At 37.0% G+C, this 15855-nt stretch overlaps 1 protein-coding gene across 1 annotated transcript in view; it reads right to left on the bottom strand.

The window, feature by feature from the left end:
• Nucleotides 1–1270: 1270 nt before the first annotated feature.
• LOC134665403 (uncharacterized) overlaps nucleotides 1271–15855 on the bottom strand; it is a 33886-nt gene continuing 19301 nt past the window's right edge. The window contains exons 2-3 of the mRNA XM_063522353.1: nucleotides 4691–5732; nucleotides 1271–3660 (exon numbers count right to left, since the gene is read on the bottom strand). Of these exons, the coding sequence (XP_063378423.1) occupies nucleotides 2158–3660; nucleotides 4691–5732 (2545 nt within the window). The 3' untranslated portion in view covers nucleotides 1271–2157. The remainder of the gene's footprint in view (nucleotides 3661–4690; nucleotides 5733–15855) is intronic.

The raw sequence follows: 15855 nt of genomic DNA on the forward strand, positions 1-15855 counted from the left end.
AGCATTTTTTGTATATAATTGTAATCGGATTTTTGTTTTATCCAAAGAGGATTGTGTTCATTTGTAGAAATGTCATTTAATGAGTTAATTTTGTATTATAATAATTATTTATTCATCCAGTTCTGCATTTGTCGGGCGACGCAGGCGCATATGATAGTTATTTTATTGTATTTTTATGCTCAAATGACGTTTAGCCCGTGGCGATTGGTCGAACGATCGAGTGATGTTTGCATACTATTCTAAAATGAAAATGTCAATAAAATGGTATTTTAAAAAGTAAACTGTTATTTTCTGCTTTAAGGCTCATTTAGACGGCGCGCGAAATCAAATGCGATTTTAGTTACATTGCGGACTATTTAGGTTACGTCCAATACCTCAATGAAATCGAGTTCTCGCACCGTCTAAATGAGCTCTTACACACCTGTCAGTCCTGGTATCATATTGAATGACAATTAATTTCATGTTATATAATATTTTATTGGTGTCGGCACATATTTAATTATACGCGATTAAGTCAGGACCGTTTAAATAATAATGTGTAGAAATGTGGCTATGAAATTCGTTGGAGATATAGAGTTAGACCAAGAATAGTCTGCAGTGATTTTGATAGCAAACGCAATGCAAGTGTTATTTATACGTCATAATTTTATAGAAGTTTGGCGTTTAAAATAACAGTTGCACTGCGTGTGCTATAAAATCTTTGCAAACTTTTCTTGGTCTAGTTTACGAAGGCTTTATTAACTCTTCTCTTGAAATATTAAAAACCTTATCAAACTGCACAACGGGACTTAATTGCGTATTTAAGTTTTAAGATTTACCTCCGACGTTTCGAGGACGGCGTTGTCCCCGTGGTCTCGGAGAAGACTGGCTCTCATAAGTAATACACACAACACTAACGATATTCGATTTATCGACTGTCGATATTCGTTTCCGCTTACATTTACTAATGACTGGATTCCATGTGGATAAGATCTCAAAACCCTCTTCCCGATTAAAATTGCAATGTTTTTTTTATTTCAATGGCTTCCCGCATTTTTCTACTGTAGAAATGGCGATCCGTGGAAATATTAAAAACCGTCCATAGCGTCCCACGGTCTTAATACTAGTTCAACTTACCACAAATTAGGTAAATTAAGTCCATTTAATAATTATGGAACAAAGTTAATTTTGTTTGGTTCGCCTTCTCGATATGGGAAATGAAAAAATAGTAAATAAACGGTAAGTACCTAGAGGTTTTCAAATAAAATTCTTCACACTTTGTTAAGTTTTTATTATCACTACAACTTCCTACATTTAATCAATTTATTTCGGTGATATTTTGTGTACATTTTATATACAAACTTAAAACTATACTTTTACTTTGGCAAACAACCTTAAGCTTTTAACTTATCCAAAATAAATAATAACATTATACTCTTCTAAGCTTAATAAGTTAATAACATAAAAAGTTATCCTTTAAATTATCTTTATGTAAGCAGGTTTTTGACAACTTTTTATATTATTAAACTTACTTTCTTTAAAACCTCCAAGTCAGTCCTCCATTATAATAACAATTTTACTATATCTATACTTTGTCTTATTTTTAAATTTATTTCCTCATACCTACGCTATATTTTTTTTTCCTACACTATCATTGTTCGTAATTTTTCAAGAATGCCAATTCCATTTCTTCCAATGCAAAATCTGCTACAAAGCTTAATGACATGAAATAATTGCCAGGAATTTAAATAAATAAGAATAAACAGTTTTAGGTACCCTTTAAGGTCGATTTATATCTACATACCTATATTGAGCGCGCCGATGAAAATTATTTTGTCTGCCACGGCACGTGTCTGATTTGAGGGCTACCGCGAAAACCGAAATTCGCAAATTGCAGGGATCTTTCTCTTTTACTCCAATGAAGGCGTAATTAGGGTGACAGAGAAAGATGTCCGCAATTTGCGAACTTCCATTTTCGCGGTTATAGCCCTGGCACCCTCAACGTCTATAGATACAAATCGGCCCTTATGTATACTGCGTAGTTAAAGCATCTCAGCAATTATTATTAATAATATATAATTTACCTTTTAATTTCTGTATGCGACCAATACGTCAGACATTTTAAAATATTCAGGTTCCAGAGTAACCAAACCAGACTAAATTAAAATTTATAAGCAATTAATGTCTATAGCCGAATGGCATAGTGCTGCGGCCCGCCGTTTCTTCCTGATCTGGAACATAGTAATGCAACTCATACGCAGGAGACAATTCTACGGTAACATTATCGCAGTTCGGATCAAAAGGCCTGTTACTAAAGTCGAACACTTCCTTTGTTTGAGCTCCATTATATAATCGTTTAAACATAGCACTGGAAGAAGCAAGCACCTTTCCTCTTTCCGCGCCATGTACTATGCTAGTGTTAAATACCACCGGAAAGTCGGCCTTGAATCGTTCGTGATTCTGATTGAGGTAATCCACGTATTTATTGATTCCTTCCTTCCGTTGACCGAAGTAGTCTTCCGATTTCACTGATGGGCCTTCTTCGCTAATCGGTCTCTGATACGGGCCGTTTTTATCGTAATCCATATCCTTGGCTACGGATTCTAGAAAGTCCTTGTAATGTCGAATCATGAAGGCATCATCACCCCCACCATCCACTGGACCAGCACCAGCACCCACTTGTCTGTATTCAACGTGTTGTATTTTATCAGTTGTGATGTATGTCGAAGGGGTATTTTCCGTATTTTTAGTGTATGTTTCAAATGGCTTAGTTTGTGGTTGTGCGGTGTGCCCAAAAGGTGCAACTTTATAGTCATTCTGCGTTTTAGGTCTCGGAGGGAAGTATTGTACAGTAGGCTGCCTATCAGGCAAGTACGTTCTGACATGATGAGTATTGTCTAAGATCCTTTGTGTCACCGGCCATTGGACTCTAGGTCGCGGTGTAGACTTTAAGATATCGATGTTAGGGTACGTTGCGTAGTCTGCGTCCTCATCTTTTCCATCGTAATAATCAAATGTAAGCTTGGGCGTTTTAGAAGGGTATTTGTTGGACGATTCTTCTAATTTGGTTCCAAATGTGATACCTGGATTAACTAACTCCGGAGGCGTCGGTAAAGTTGCCAATTTAATTTCAGGTTTTTCTTTCGACGTATACGTATCACCAGAGCTATTTTCCTCATAATCACCGTACTCTGTACTCCCGTTATTATCGATCTTCTTCTTTCTCTTCCTTTTCTCTGCAATTTTCTCAAGCCTGTCCCTCAAGTCGACCTTCATTAATACTTTCTCTGGTTCCGTGGTGTTATTCATCACTATTTCAGTTTTATTCTTTATAACTTCTGTAAAGGCTTTGGTCGAGTTCTTTCCTTTGAAAACTATTCCTAGTGAACTGAGGCTTTCGTTTCTCCAGCTATTGTCATCAGGGTCACGCACAAAAGGTTTCGAAGGCTGGACTTCTATCTTCTTAAGAGGCTTATAGTTGGGGCTAACTGTGTATAAAGTATTCTTTTTATCACTATTTATAGGTCGAACTGTCAGGTAATTATCAGTTTGTTGGTCGATGCGTGTAGTGATTTCGTTTTGTTCATCATAAGACCCGTCGCTTTTCGGAATAGTGGCGAAAAGATTCTTGTCTCCTAAATTGGCTTCTACTAAAAGCTCTTCTTTCAGTGCGTCTTCTGCCTGAAATCATACAGTATTTTTATACAAATTAATGTGTAAAAAATATTTTAAAATAACATTGAAAACTTGTACAATTTTAAATTTAAAATGACATGGGATATTGTTGCCACAAACACCAACATTCATTAGGGTAAACAGTTACGCTTTCAATTTCAGTGTGGGTCAACCCAAGGGCAATAATAAAAATGATCTGAAGAGCTAAATATGATTTGATTCCATGTATGCTCCGAAAAAAATAATGGTTTGGGAGAAATTGATTTTGTACTCTTTGTAAACCGCGCTAACCTCTTCAAGAAGTATAAATTTAAGTCAACAAAATAGCAATCTGAAAAATTTACCAAATTTTACTTAAAACTGATGGTTATTAACGTATGGAGCGAAATTTTGATGATTTCTCTCAAACTAATATTATTATTGTATTTATATATATGTATATATTTATTTATTTAGAAGTAAGTATTAATATTTTTATGGACATGTAATTGTTTCGTATATCTATATATGTATATGCCTTTGCACCTAATGCATCACATTGTATTAAGTTATGTTCCTAGGGTTAGCTACTTCTTTTAAGTCTCGCCGTCATGTACAGTTTATCTTAGTTTGACTACCATTTCATATGTATCTCTCAGTTACTTAAAGGTTAGCTGGAAGAGATCCCTTAACGGGATAAGTTCGCCTTTGTACACATTTATTGTATTCTCTCTGTGTTATGTACTTGTTTTGTGCAATAAAGTGTTTACTACTACTACTACTACTAATGATTATTGCTGAACATAGCTACATGGGGGCCAAATTAGTAGTTCATTAGGTCCAATGCGACACACTGTATTATCATGCCGCGATCAGAAAGGGATTAGAAATAACAGATTTCCATACACTTACGTCAAAATCAATATGGATTGACAGCTATCTCAATCCCTTTCTAATCGCGATTCAGTAATACGAGTACAGGTTTTTGTTTAACTTCAGGTGTTAGACATCGATTTGACTTTTTATGTTTTTGCAGCCACCTTACAAATTTACTTACCATTTGACTGTGAGACGTCTTATTTAGTGTGTAATCGCTTTCTTCATGCGTGTCCATATCGTACGCGACTCCGCCCGTTTCGACTTCATAAGTTGCTTTCAGTGCATTGACATTAGTTGAAATTACAGCGTCTAATTCTGGCGTTGTGTGATTTAAATATCCTGCTCGTTTTGATACTATCTCCGTAGAATTAACTTCAGTTTCTGTTGGTACGGAATTTGTTGAATCCAAAAGATGAGTTTTTAGCTCTTGTAGGGATAGTATATCTGGTGCTAAATCAAATACCTTCTCGAGACTAACTCTAGTTTCAGTCGTATGTGCGTTAATCGAGTCACCTATGCGCTCTGTTCGTAATGGTACGACGTATTCGCTAGTAGTCACTGGTTTTCTTTCAATTGTAGTATACTTTTTCCATGTAGGTGTAGTTTCAATAATATTTGATTCAGTTGTAGTAGCCGCTGTATTCGGTGTTTCTGATACAATGACAACGGGCGTAGTAGTATTAACTATCGAAATCATGACGTCAGTGGTTTTAGTTTCGATACTTTCTTTGTTAGTTGAGGCTTCAGTAGTAATACTTTCAGTTGTAACCGTAGTTGTCTCTACTTGGGTTAAAGGAGTAATATTTTTACTCTCAAGCTCCGAGTCCATCCAGATGAGGTTCTGTGCACTTTTTACTTCGTCATCAGCTGCTGCACTTGTACTGTCTTCAACTTTAACTTCACTTTCAACTTGTTCATGTGTATTTATAGTGGGTTCTATCTGGTTTGCCTCTTTCAAGTTATTGCTTGTCACTATTTCGTTTTGGAATGTGGTCTCCGCTTCGCTTTCTGTGGTCATAGTCAGTGACAACGCGACGCCTATGGGAGCAACCTGGAACTCTACATTTTCCATGTGGTCTCGTTTCAGCTCGTGTACGACTGGTGAAACTCTGCTTTCCTCTGCAGTCAGGTCGTGGGGCCTCACATAGTCGTAGCGGAGTGTGAAGGCCTGTGTCTGGTCGATGATCGCTAGCAGGATTGCTAACGATATCGCTTGTAACCTGTAACAAAATGTGCTTAGTTAAATACAAGGAACTAGGTAAGTTAAATCAATTTTTTAAACATGCAGATACGTCTGCGAGCGATATTCCAAATTTTATATTAAAGGAAAAAATGGAAAAATTACGCTTCCGGCGGGACTTGAACCCGCAACGTCCGCAATTTGGTGCGGTTCAAGTTCTGCCGGAAGCGTAATTTTTCCATTTTTTCCTTTAATATAAAATCAGGTAAGTTAACGTGTTTACCTCACGAAATATTAAACGAAAACTGTTGAAAAAACGAAAACAACAATAATATTTATAGTACATATGGTCCTATTTTCCCGCCCTAGTGCGTGAAATAGCACTTTTCGTTCGTATGCCAAAAGTTTAAACTCCCTTCGGTCGAGTTTTAATTTATCGCCACTCGTTTCGAATTTCCTCTTTTCCGCACTTGTATCGTAAATAACTATACTAGCCTAGCCTGCATGACGGCACGCCGGCGTTGAATGAATTACCTATTAAGTATTGATTATATTACTTCATCATTGATTCAATGTCGTCGATTACAATCGATTATTATTATTAAACAGTCCGAAATCATAAACTGGTTACATGTCGCTTGTATACAAAATATTCAATGGATTTTGCTATCTCCTATTGTGCTTTGTTATAAACAGAGAGAGAAAATATGTGACGTCTCACGGGTAAAGGTACCTTATGGCGATTGGCGCTTACGCTATTATTAACGCTGCTCCAATATTATTGCTGCGCTATGCGACGTAAACGCCGGCCGCCGTTAGGTACCTTTTTCCGTGGAACGTCACATATGATATACGAGGTGTTTTAAAAATACGACTTCCGCATTAGTGCCACTGCCAGCTAGAGTCAGACCAAGGTAAGTCTGCAATGATTTTGATAGCACGCGCAGCGCAACACTAAACGTATTAAAACAATAAATAAAAGTTTTTTTTACTGATAGTTGGAGGGAAAATTCGACCATACTCGTCTACAAATAAGTACGAGTATACATTAATCGCCACACTAATTGAGAAGATTATAATTTCTAATTGCATGAACACGTCACATACACGGTGTAACATGAGTAAACCGAATAATTTTAATAGCGTATTCCTGATCATATTTAGAGACAAAAATGTCCTATAAACTTTTTGAAATTCGCCTAGTTTAAGAGATATTATTAATTTTAAAAAAAAAACAAGTTTTTATTGTTACATAGTGTAAAAGGCCATTTTGATGGTGATGTTGCTGCTATGGGACGTAGTCTAAATATCCTTATTGATAGATGTCAAAAAGTGACAAGTAACACTTTGCAAAAAGTAGGTTCTACGAAAAAAAATGTAAAAATCAATTTTGAGTGACAAGTTTACCAATAAAATTTATTATTTATGTGCAAATACATTCAAAAAATTGAAAAAAACAAAACAAAAAAAAAATTTTTTTGGCGAAATTGACCTAAAGTCATATTACATTTTTTACTTCTTTTGACCTCAGAAATGCGTGGTTAAAATTATTCGGTTTACTCATGTTACACCGTGTATAAGAAGGTATAATTTCAATATGTAATACACGCATACAAGTACAGTCAAGTGTATAAATATGGGTGCACTCATCATACTCGAAAATATATCCCATAGCTCTTATGTCAGTGAATTAAGAACTATGGGACATATTTTTGAGTAAGTAGTATGTACCCATACTTTTACACTTGACTGCATTGATATGCAAGCCATGAATCGTTATCAAATTGTCCTGCAACAATGCGTCGTTTCACTTTCGTTATGGCATCATTACAAGGTCATGTTAATGTAATTTTTTAATGTTACCTATACATAATTAATGTACCTACGTTGTCAGAATTATAAACGTTCAGTGGCGCTCTCATTAGGGAATTGTGTTTTCACTAGAGATGCAACGGATAGTTGTTGAGCCGGATACCGGCCTGACCATCGGCCGAATATCCGGTATCCGGCCGCCAAATATTCGGCTGAATATCCGTTATACGGCCGCCGAATATTCAGCCGGCAAAACTATATCTTCATTTCGGTTATTCGGGTGCGCATTCTGCAGGTTTGCCCTGTTTCCTAGTGAACGTTCGCGCGGACACATTTCTAGGTTCGAAATGAGTGCGCGTGCAAGTCAGTGGAATGTTCAATGAACAAGTACGATTATGACCGTGTCTGATTCTTCAATACAATTTGTTTTTTCCAAAATCAAGCAATGTTACTACCCGGTATCCGGCCGGATAGTAAGTCACTAGCCGGTATCCGGCCGGATAGTAACGCTACGTCTTACGTAGGCGAACAACGCGCGAACGCGGCGCGGCGCGGCGCGGCGAAAGCGGCCGCAGCCGCGCCGCGCCGCGCCGCGCCGCCTGACATTCGCGTGCAAATCGCGCCGCACCGCGTTCGCAACGAGATCGCTTACGTAGGACACTTCTATGGGCATCAAAGGATTGATTTCGCCGCGCCGCGCCGCGCCGCGCCGCGCCGCGTTCGCGCGTTGTTCGCCTACGTAAGACGTAGCGTTAGTCACTAGCCGGTATCCGGCCGGATAGTAAAATAATGGCCGGGTAGGCCGGATACCGGATAGTCACCGGATATCCGGTGCATCTCAAGTTTTCACCTTATCAGCTCGAACAACCTACGTACCTTTCTAATTAAAAACAGTGAGCAAAATCGCATTTTGCTCATTGAGTAAGACAACAAAGTGACATTCATGTGACCTTCATATTCAAATGTAATTTCAACATGCGGGGACATTATTTATTTTATTTTATCTCTGTCCCTGTCACGTCGTTAGCAAAAAGAAAAGACAAAAAAGTTCAAACTACATTCAACGGTAGGTGTATTGACGATTTATAATAACCCCCCGAAAAACGTCAATACAAAAATTACATCAAAAACTAAAAGTACAGAGGTTATCGTCATGCATGCTATCCTTATCACGAATAACAAAAACCGTGGGATGTAAAAATAAAAACCTCATCGACATTGACTTTAAATTTGGAACGTGCGAAGATGCAACGATCCCCAAACAATTCCTAACCCTGACGTAACGATTATTTAACAGTCATGTCATTGTTAATGTTGAGTGCAGCTTTTGTTTTCCTCTGTATCTAATCTGTGTAACCAGTGTTAATTATATCATTACCGTAGTAAATTTAAGGCCGTGATTTGTGTGGAAAATGTGCATTTCTGAAATTTGGGTAAAAAACCTTATTGTCTATAATATACAATAGGTAATAACAATGCTAAAATAAAATATAATAGGAGGATGGATAGGATTAGATCGTCTGAAATGTAATAAAAACCGGGCAAGTGCGAGTCGGACTCGCGCACGAAGGGTTCCGTACCATAATGCAAAAAAAAAACAAAAAAAAAAGCAAAATAAATAACGGTCACCCATCCAAGTACTGACCCCTCCCGACGTTGCTTAACTTTGGTCAAAAATCACGTTTGTTGTATGGGAGCCCCATTTAAATCTTTATTTTATTCTGTTTTCAGTATTTGTTGTTATAGCGGCAACAGAAATACATCATCTGTGAAAATTTCAACTGTCTAGCTATCACGGTTCGTGAGATACAGCCTGGTGACAGACGGACGGACGGACGGACGGACGGACGGACGGACAGCGAAGTCTTAATAATAGGGTCCCGTTTTACCCTTTGGGTACGGAACCCTAACAATGAGGTTTTGAGTACCTATGGTAGGAGAAAAGTGATGATGATGATTGACTGACTGACTGATGATGAAATGACTATTACTATTCGGTCGAACACCGAATATCTGTTGCACCTACCTAAAGAGAAGAAATTACACATTATTTTATTTTACACATTACATTACTTTTAAAATGTATTCTTGCGGAAAGATGTTAAATACGTAGGTTTTTTGACCATTTTGTTGATAACAAAATATTTTATTTTTATTATGGTTCTAATTTTATTAACATGAGAAGAAGCCACCTTTTCACGTGATATTCAGAGAGTTGGCCGCAAATAAAAACTTAAAACTCGATGACACCGCTGACAACTTCATTACTTTTAGAGCACTCCTGCAATCACTGAGCCTTGCCTGTCAACTCCAACTTCCAATAAATGGGAAAACATTACTGTCAGGAATGTACAGGGAGGGAGGGTGCCTCCTGTCTCGGGCTAGGCATATCGTATAATACAGATAGAACTACACTTACAGGTAAGTTCGTTTAATCTTTTAATTATACGATTATGCCTAGCCCGAGACATATCATATATTATTTCACTTGAAGATGTTCAGAGGTTGGAGTTACGGGCAAGAAGATAGGAATGTTATTCTCCATAATTATTATATTTATTATTATACCGTACCTACATTAGACTTAGATACAAGTGGTAATGGTATATTTAATCAGTAGGTAAGGTTTATAAATAAACAAAGAATCATACATTAAATATAGATTCATAGAATATTTGAATAACTATACAGCACTGAATGCGGCTTCATATTACTAACAGATATAGCAAAAATTAAAATATTTCCGAATTGTACAGGATAAGTACTGGTTGTAATTCTACATCTCATTTTTAAATATCTTGAATATTTTAAATATCAAAACAAATACCTTTCCTAGTCCCCTAAAAAAAGCCCAGTTTCCTAGTATAAAAGGTTAGATGCATGTCGCATAGAGTGTGGCGTGCATTTTTTAATGTCCACACCACTCAAGCAGAAACAACTTGAATTAACGATCTGTTTGAGGCACTAGCTTAAAGACGAAAAATTATTTCATAAAAAATGATGATATATAATCCCCTAGCTGAGTGAAAACAAACAGCAAAAGGTATGGCATTTTAAAGCCAAAACTGTGTAAAACCTGTTATACGCTGCATACTCTGTCTATAGGTAAATTCCGAACATTTGTTAATGCGATTTTTTCCGTTACTAAAGTAGAATTAATTGAACATTGTACCTACTACATTTTTTATAAAAAATTTAAGACAATATCCTATAATTACATCATGTACACTTCTATCAGAAACTCCTTCAAAAGGCTAAGTAGAAAACGTTAACCTGTAGTGTACAAGGAAATAAAAAGGTTCCTTCCTTTAATCAGTAGAATATAGGGTTCTTAAGGGTGACTATAGCAGAAAATTAGAAGGTCTATATACTCATTTCACCTACATTCATTAATTATGTCGAACAAAAAATATAACAAACGTGCTTTGTTGGCAAACAGTTTTCGTAATATTGTGACTCAAAATGTTCGCATGTCATGCCGAATATTCGGCGCTTCGGCCAAGAGAGGTGCAGAATATTCGGTATTCGGCCAAAACCACTATTCGGGGCATCTCTAGTTAAAACTCGTACGATGGCCTTATATTCCGTGGTAAGTTTTCTAATTTCCATGTTCTTCGCCCCCTTTTAAAGAATATAGGATGCTATCAATATAGTCAATTCAAACGATTATTTTGATTAATATCCGTTTTAATCATTTTCACCAACAGACACCAATTAGGTAATTTTACGGTAAGTTAATGTATCCCTTCATTTACAACACAGCCGTTTATTTTAATTAATTTCCTTTTCCAAAGTACCATAAGGGCCCATCCATCAATCGCGTGAGGTGTTTTCAAGGATTTTTCAGCCCCTCCTACCCCTATGCTATTTCTTTTCTTGTAATTTTATTTTATTTTCCTATGTACTTGTATTGAATATGTGGCAATAAACAATGCTTATTCTTATTCTTATTTTTATTCTTATGCGAGAAGCCGGAGATGTGCCTCAATGCCCACCCTCACCCGTAATCTCACGTGAGATGTTTTACATTAAGTTGAGTATAAATCCGGTAAATAGTTAAGTAAATAAAAATAAACACAATCTGGATTATTATTTTTCTCAAACATGCAATGAAATATTGATGTTATGTTCCTTATAATAGGCTGCGAAGTATGACGTTTCAGGTGCGGCTAGGACAAAAGGTCGTTAATGGAATTTCATACACATCTTGCAGGCCTAGGCCGGCAAAGTCCTCTTTTTAACCGACTTCCAAATCCCAAAGGAGGAGGTTATCAATTCGGTTGTATGTTTTTTATTTTTTTTATTTTTTTTATTTTTATTTTTATTTTTTATGTTTGTTACTCTATATCTCCGTCATTACTGGACCGATTTTGAAAATTATTTTTTTGATTGTATGTATATGCATACAGATTGGTCCCGTTTTTGTCAAAATCCAGTTCTGATGATGGGATCCATGAGGAATCGACGGAACTCCTCAAATCTTAAAGGCATACATATGGTGATTTTTGTGTTTTTATCAACAAATCAAGCATATACATTCAAAAACGTGACATTTGATGAAGTGGAACTGCTGATGATGATCAGAACGGAACTCTTCAACGACGCATAGTTCACCTTTGGCGATTTGTCCTCTTCGTTATGTTTGTTAAGCAAGTTAAGTTTTTAAGCCACAATTTTATCAAGCTTGAGTTCTGATGATGGGATCCATGAGAAATCGAGGGAACTCCTCAAATTTTAAAGGCATGCGTATAGAGATTTTTGTATTTTCATCAGAAAATCAAGCATTTTCATTAAAAACTGTCGCATTTGATGAAGTGGAACTGCTGATGATGATCAGAACGGAACTCTTCAACGACGCATAGTTCACGTTTGGCGATTTGTCCTTTTCGTTATGTTTGTTAAGCAAGATTAGTTTTTAAGCCACATTTTTGTCAAGCTCGAGTTCTGATGATGGGATCCATAAGGAATCGAGGGAACTCCTCAAATCTTAAAGGCATACGTATAGAATTTTTTGTATTTTCATCATAAAATCAAGCATTTACATTAAAAACTGTCGCATTTGATGAAGTGGAACTGCTGATGATGATCAGAACAGAACTCTTCAACGACGCATAGTACATGTTTGGTGATTTCGAATTTCGATTTTGACTTGGACTGGGACCCGGACTCATACCCGGATCCGGTTCGGACCCGGACTCGGACTCGGACCCGGACTCGGACCCGGACTCGGACCCGGACTCAGACCCGGACTCGGACCCGGACCCGGACTTGGACCGGGACTCGGACCCGGACTCTGACTCAGAGACCCGGACCTTGACCCGGAAAACCACTATGATACCTAAACTAAATAAACCACTATGATTACCTACCATAAAATGTGGGTATGATGATGCCAAACCCCTCCCGCTCAAACTCCCGTACACCGCACCGCATGCGCCGTTAAGTGGGTTAGGTTAGGTTTGAACTGCGATCCTCACAGAACCGAACAAAAGTGGGTTAGGTTTGGTTAGAACTGCGAGTCTTACAGAAATGAAATGCTACTAGAAAAGTGGGTTTGATTAGGTTCGAACTGCGATCCTCATAGAACCGAACTGCTATCAGAGAAGTGGGTTAGGTTAGGCCAGATAGCTACGACCCTTACGGAAACGAAATGCTACTAGAAAGTAGGTACTGGTTTTACCTCCTTTTCTACATAGTGCACCATCTACCATAATCTTTCACCGGGCCCCATAGAAGTCGGTTTTTTTTTCTTAAAAATTATTTAATTTTCATTTCATAGATATTTGTGACACAGCATCGTGGCATTCATCCATTAAAAAAAACTAGAGGCAGTATTTGCTTTATGGTTCGTAATGTCACTCTGCAACTACGCCTATAAAAAAAAACCAAAAAACAATGTTTGCTATAATTTGCAGTTTTATTTGTATAAAATCAACATGAACTTAATAAATAATACATTCTATAATTTTAAATTATAAATTTAACTACACAAATAAAAACATTTAAAATATTTCATCTAAACGTTAGCGGTAAAAAGGTCTACTCAAACACGCGTAGTTATATTTTTTAAATTGTTATGGAGGTAAAGTTGAAAAATATTCATTCTGTTTTATTAGATTTATGGTGCGTTGTTGATTTTTTGACTTTAATATGAGTTCCGACGAAATAATGAAATTAATATTAATTGTAATCGTAGCTCTTGGAATTGGCAGCGTAAGCAGAATTAATTTTAAATAACTTGCTGCCTCTGCCGCTAAGTCAAAGACGAAGTATGTATATGGTTGCTTATGGCAATTTTATTATTTGAGAAACTAAGAAAAATGGCTTACAGTTTATTAGAAACAGTTTTGTGGCATATTTTAAATTAATATAACTACAAATTCGTCAACACTGTGGAAATTATACTTATTTACTCCATGCATAAAGCAACGATGTATGTGAAACATGATATCAATATGAAAGACTATGTAAACTTATGTGACGAAAACGACAGTCAGACGGATACAAGGCGAAAAAATCAAAGATACATGAAAATATACGGGTAGTAAAAATACACGACTCGTGTAAAACATACGCGTGATAATGATACAGGTATGTGTTGGTTATATTTTGGGTATAGTTTACTGTTAGTTTTTTCTATAAATAAAACTTGGGTTTCGTGGATTTTTTATTTTATTTATTTCATTGCATGTTTGAGAAAAGCACTATACATACCTCGGCGGGAAATGGGGTTGCCCGCGCTCAGACCTATCCGGCCTCGCTTCGCTCGGCCGTCTATACGTCTTCGGCCGGCAACCCCTTTCGTCCCGGCCTCTGTAGTAATGTACTATTGCTAACCATTTAGCGAAAACTTACTGCATACGCAGCCATATATGGGAATTACAGTATTCAACTCTAATGATACTATATTAAAGCTCATTTTCAAACGAATATGTTTATGACATGAAGTAAGGGGGAGAGTAGCGTAGTATTTGGATGGATGTGTCTAGAAACAAATTCTAATAATTGTATAAATGCATGACTTACTTTCTTCTTTTCTACGCACATTTTACAATTTTTGTCAGAACAACAACAAAAATCCGAGACCCGCGACTACCTCTCGTGATCTTTGGAGCCCTTTAATATTTCACGTAATTAATGGACGCGCCCTAATTATTTACCAATAGAAACAATATTCCTGTTTTCGACGCAACCGATTATTTTAATTATTTAATCAATTTCCTTTTTACAACGATCATACTTATTTCCCAATAGCAACCGATTTGGTATGTACCTATTCAGTAAATGAATACATCCCGTTCAGTTTCTTTTCGGAACTATAAAATTATCTTTTATTAAAAGTGGGCGTAAAACCAGGCAACTAGAAGGTAACAAAATTAAACATATTATCGTGATTTTTTTCTATTGAGCCAACTTTTTAATGATTTTTGTAAACATACCTACCTATTATTGTATAGGTTGCATTATTAGATTGTGTCACAAGAGAGCAAAATGACATATTTACGGCGCGGCCGTACATTGGATCCTGAACGAATTTTGCTACCATGGGAACAAATAGGTACTGCTTATTAAATCACCTATGAGGAAATTATTGTTTTAAAATATTACCTATTTAAGCTTAATAAAAAAAGTGTGCTAGAATAGAAAAGTGCCACTTTGATTCCTCCTAGCAGGGAAGTAAAAGCCTTTTTCCGAGTCGGTGATGTGAACCCGGTCCGGTGTGTGGACCCGGGTATGTCCTTAAACTACGTCCAAAACCACCGGTGGACGGGCAGCAGCGTCCCTCAAATTCGGTGTACTCGACTACGATCGCCAACCCGCCTGCCAAGCGTGGCGATTATGGCATTCACCCCCCATCCGGCACGTATGGAGGTCCAAGGGGGAGGCCTATGTTCAGCAGTGGACGTCTTATGGCTGAGATGATGATGATGATGATGATGATGTGAAAAATGAATAATTAATTAATTGTACATAATTTTAATACTTAATGTATCAAAAATAAGCAGAGTAGTTCATTAACACCTGAGGGGCTACCGCGAAAACCGAAATTCGCAAATTGCGGGAACCTTTCTCTTTTACTCCAATGAAGGCGTAATTAGAGTGACAGAGAAAAATGCCCGCAATTTGCGAACTCCGATTTTCGCGGTTATAGCCCTGTTATATGTATTTAAACGCGCATATCGTTTACTTTTCTCGGCACGCATGCGTAAAGAAACACTTAGATCGTGATACTCGTTCCATATGTGCCTGCATTACTTTTTATATACAAAAGATTTTACGCAAGAAATCAACGCATATACCGTTTATACACAACTTAATGAAATGATCTAATTCGCGTCTGCTATAAAAAT

This window comes from Cydia fagiglandana, chromosome 6, assembly GCF_963556715.1.
Source record: "Cydia fagiglandana chromosome 6, ilCydFagi1.1, whole genome shotgun sequence".
Lineage (NCBI taxonomy): Eukaryota > Metazoa > Arthropoda > Insecta > Lepidoptera > Tortricidae > Cydia > Cydia fagiglandana.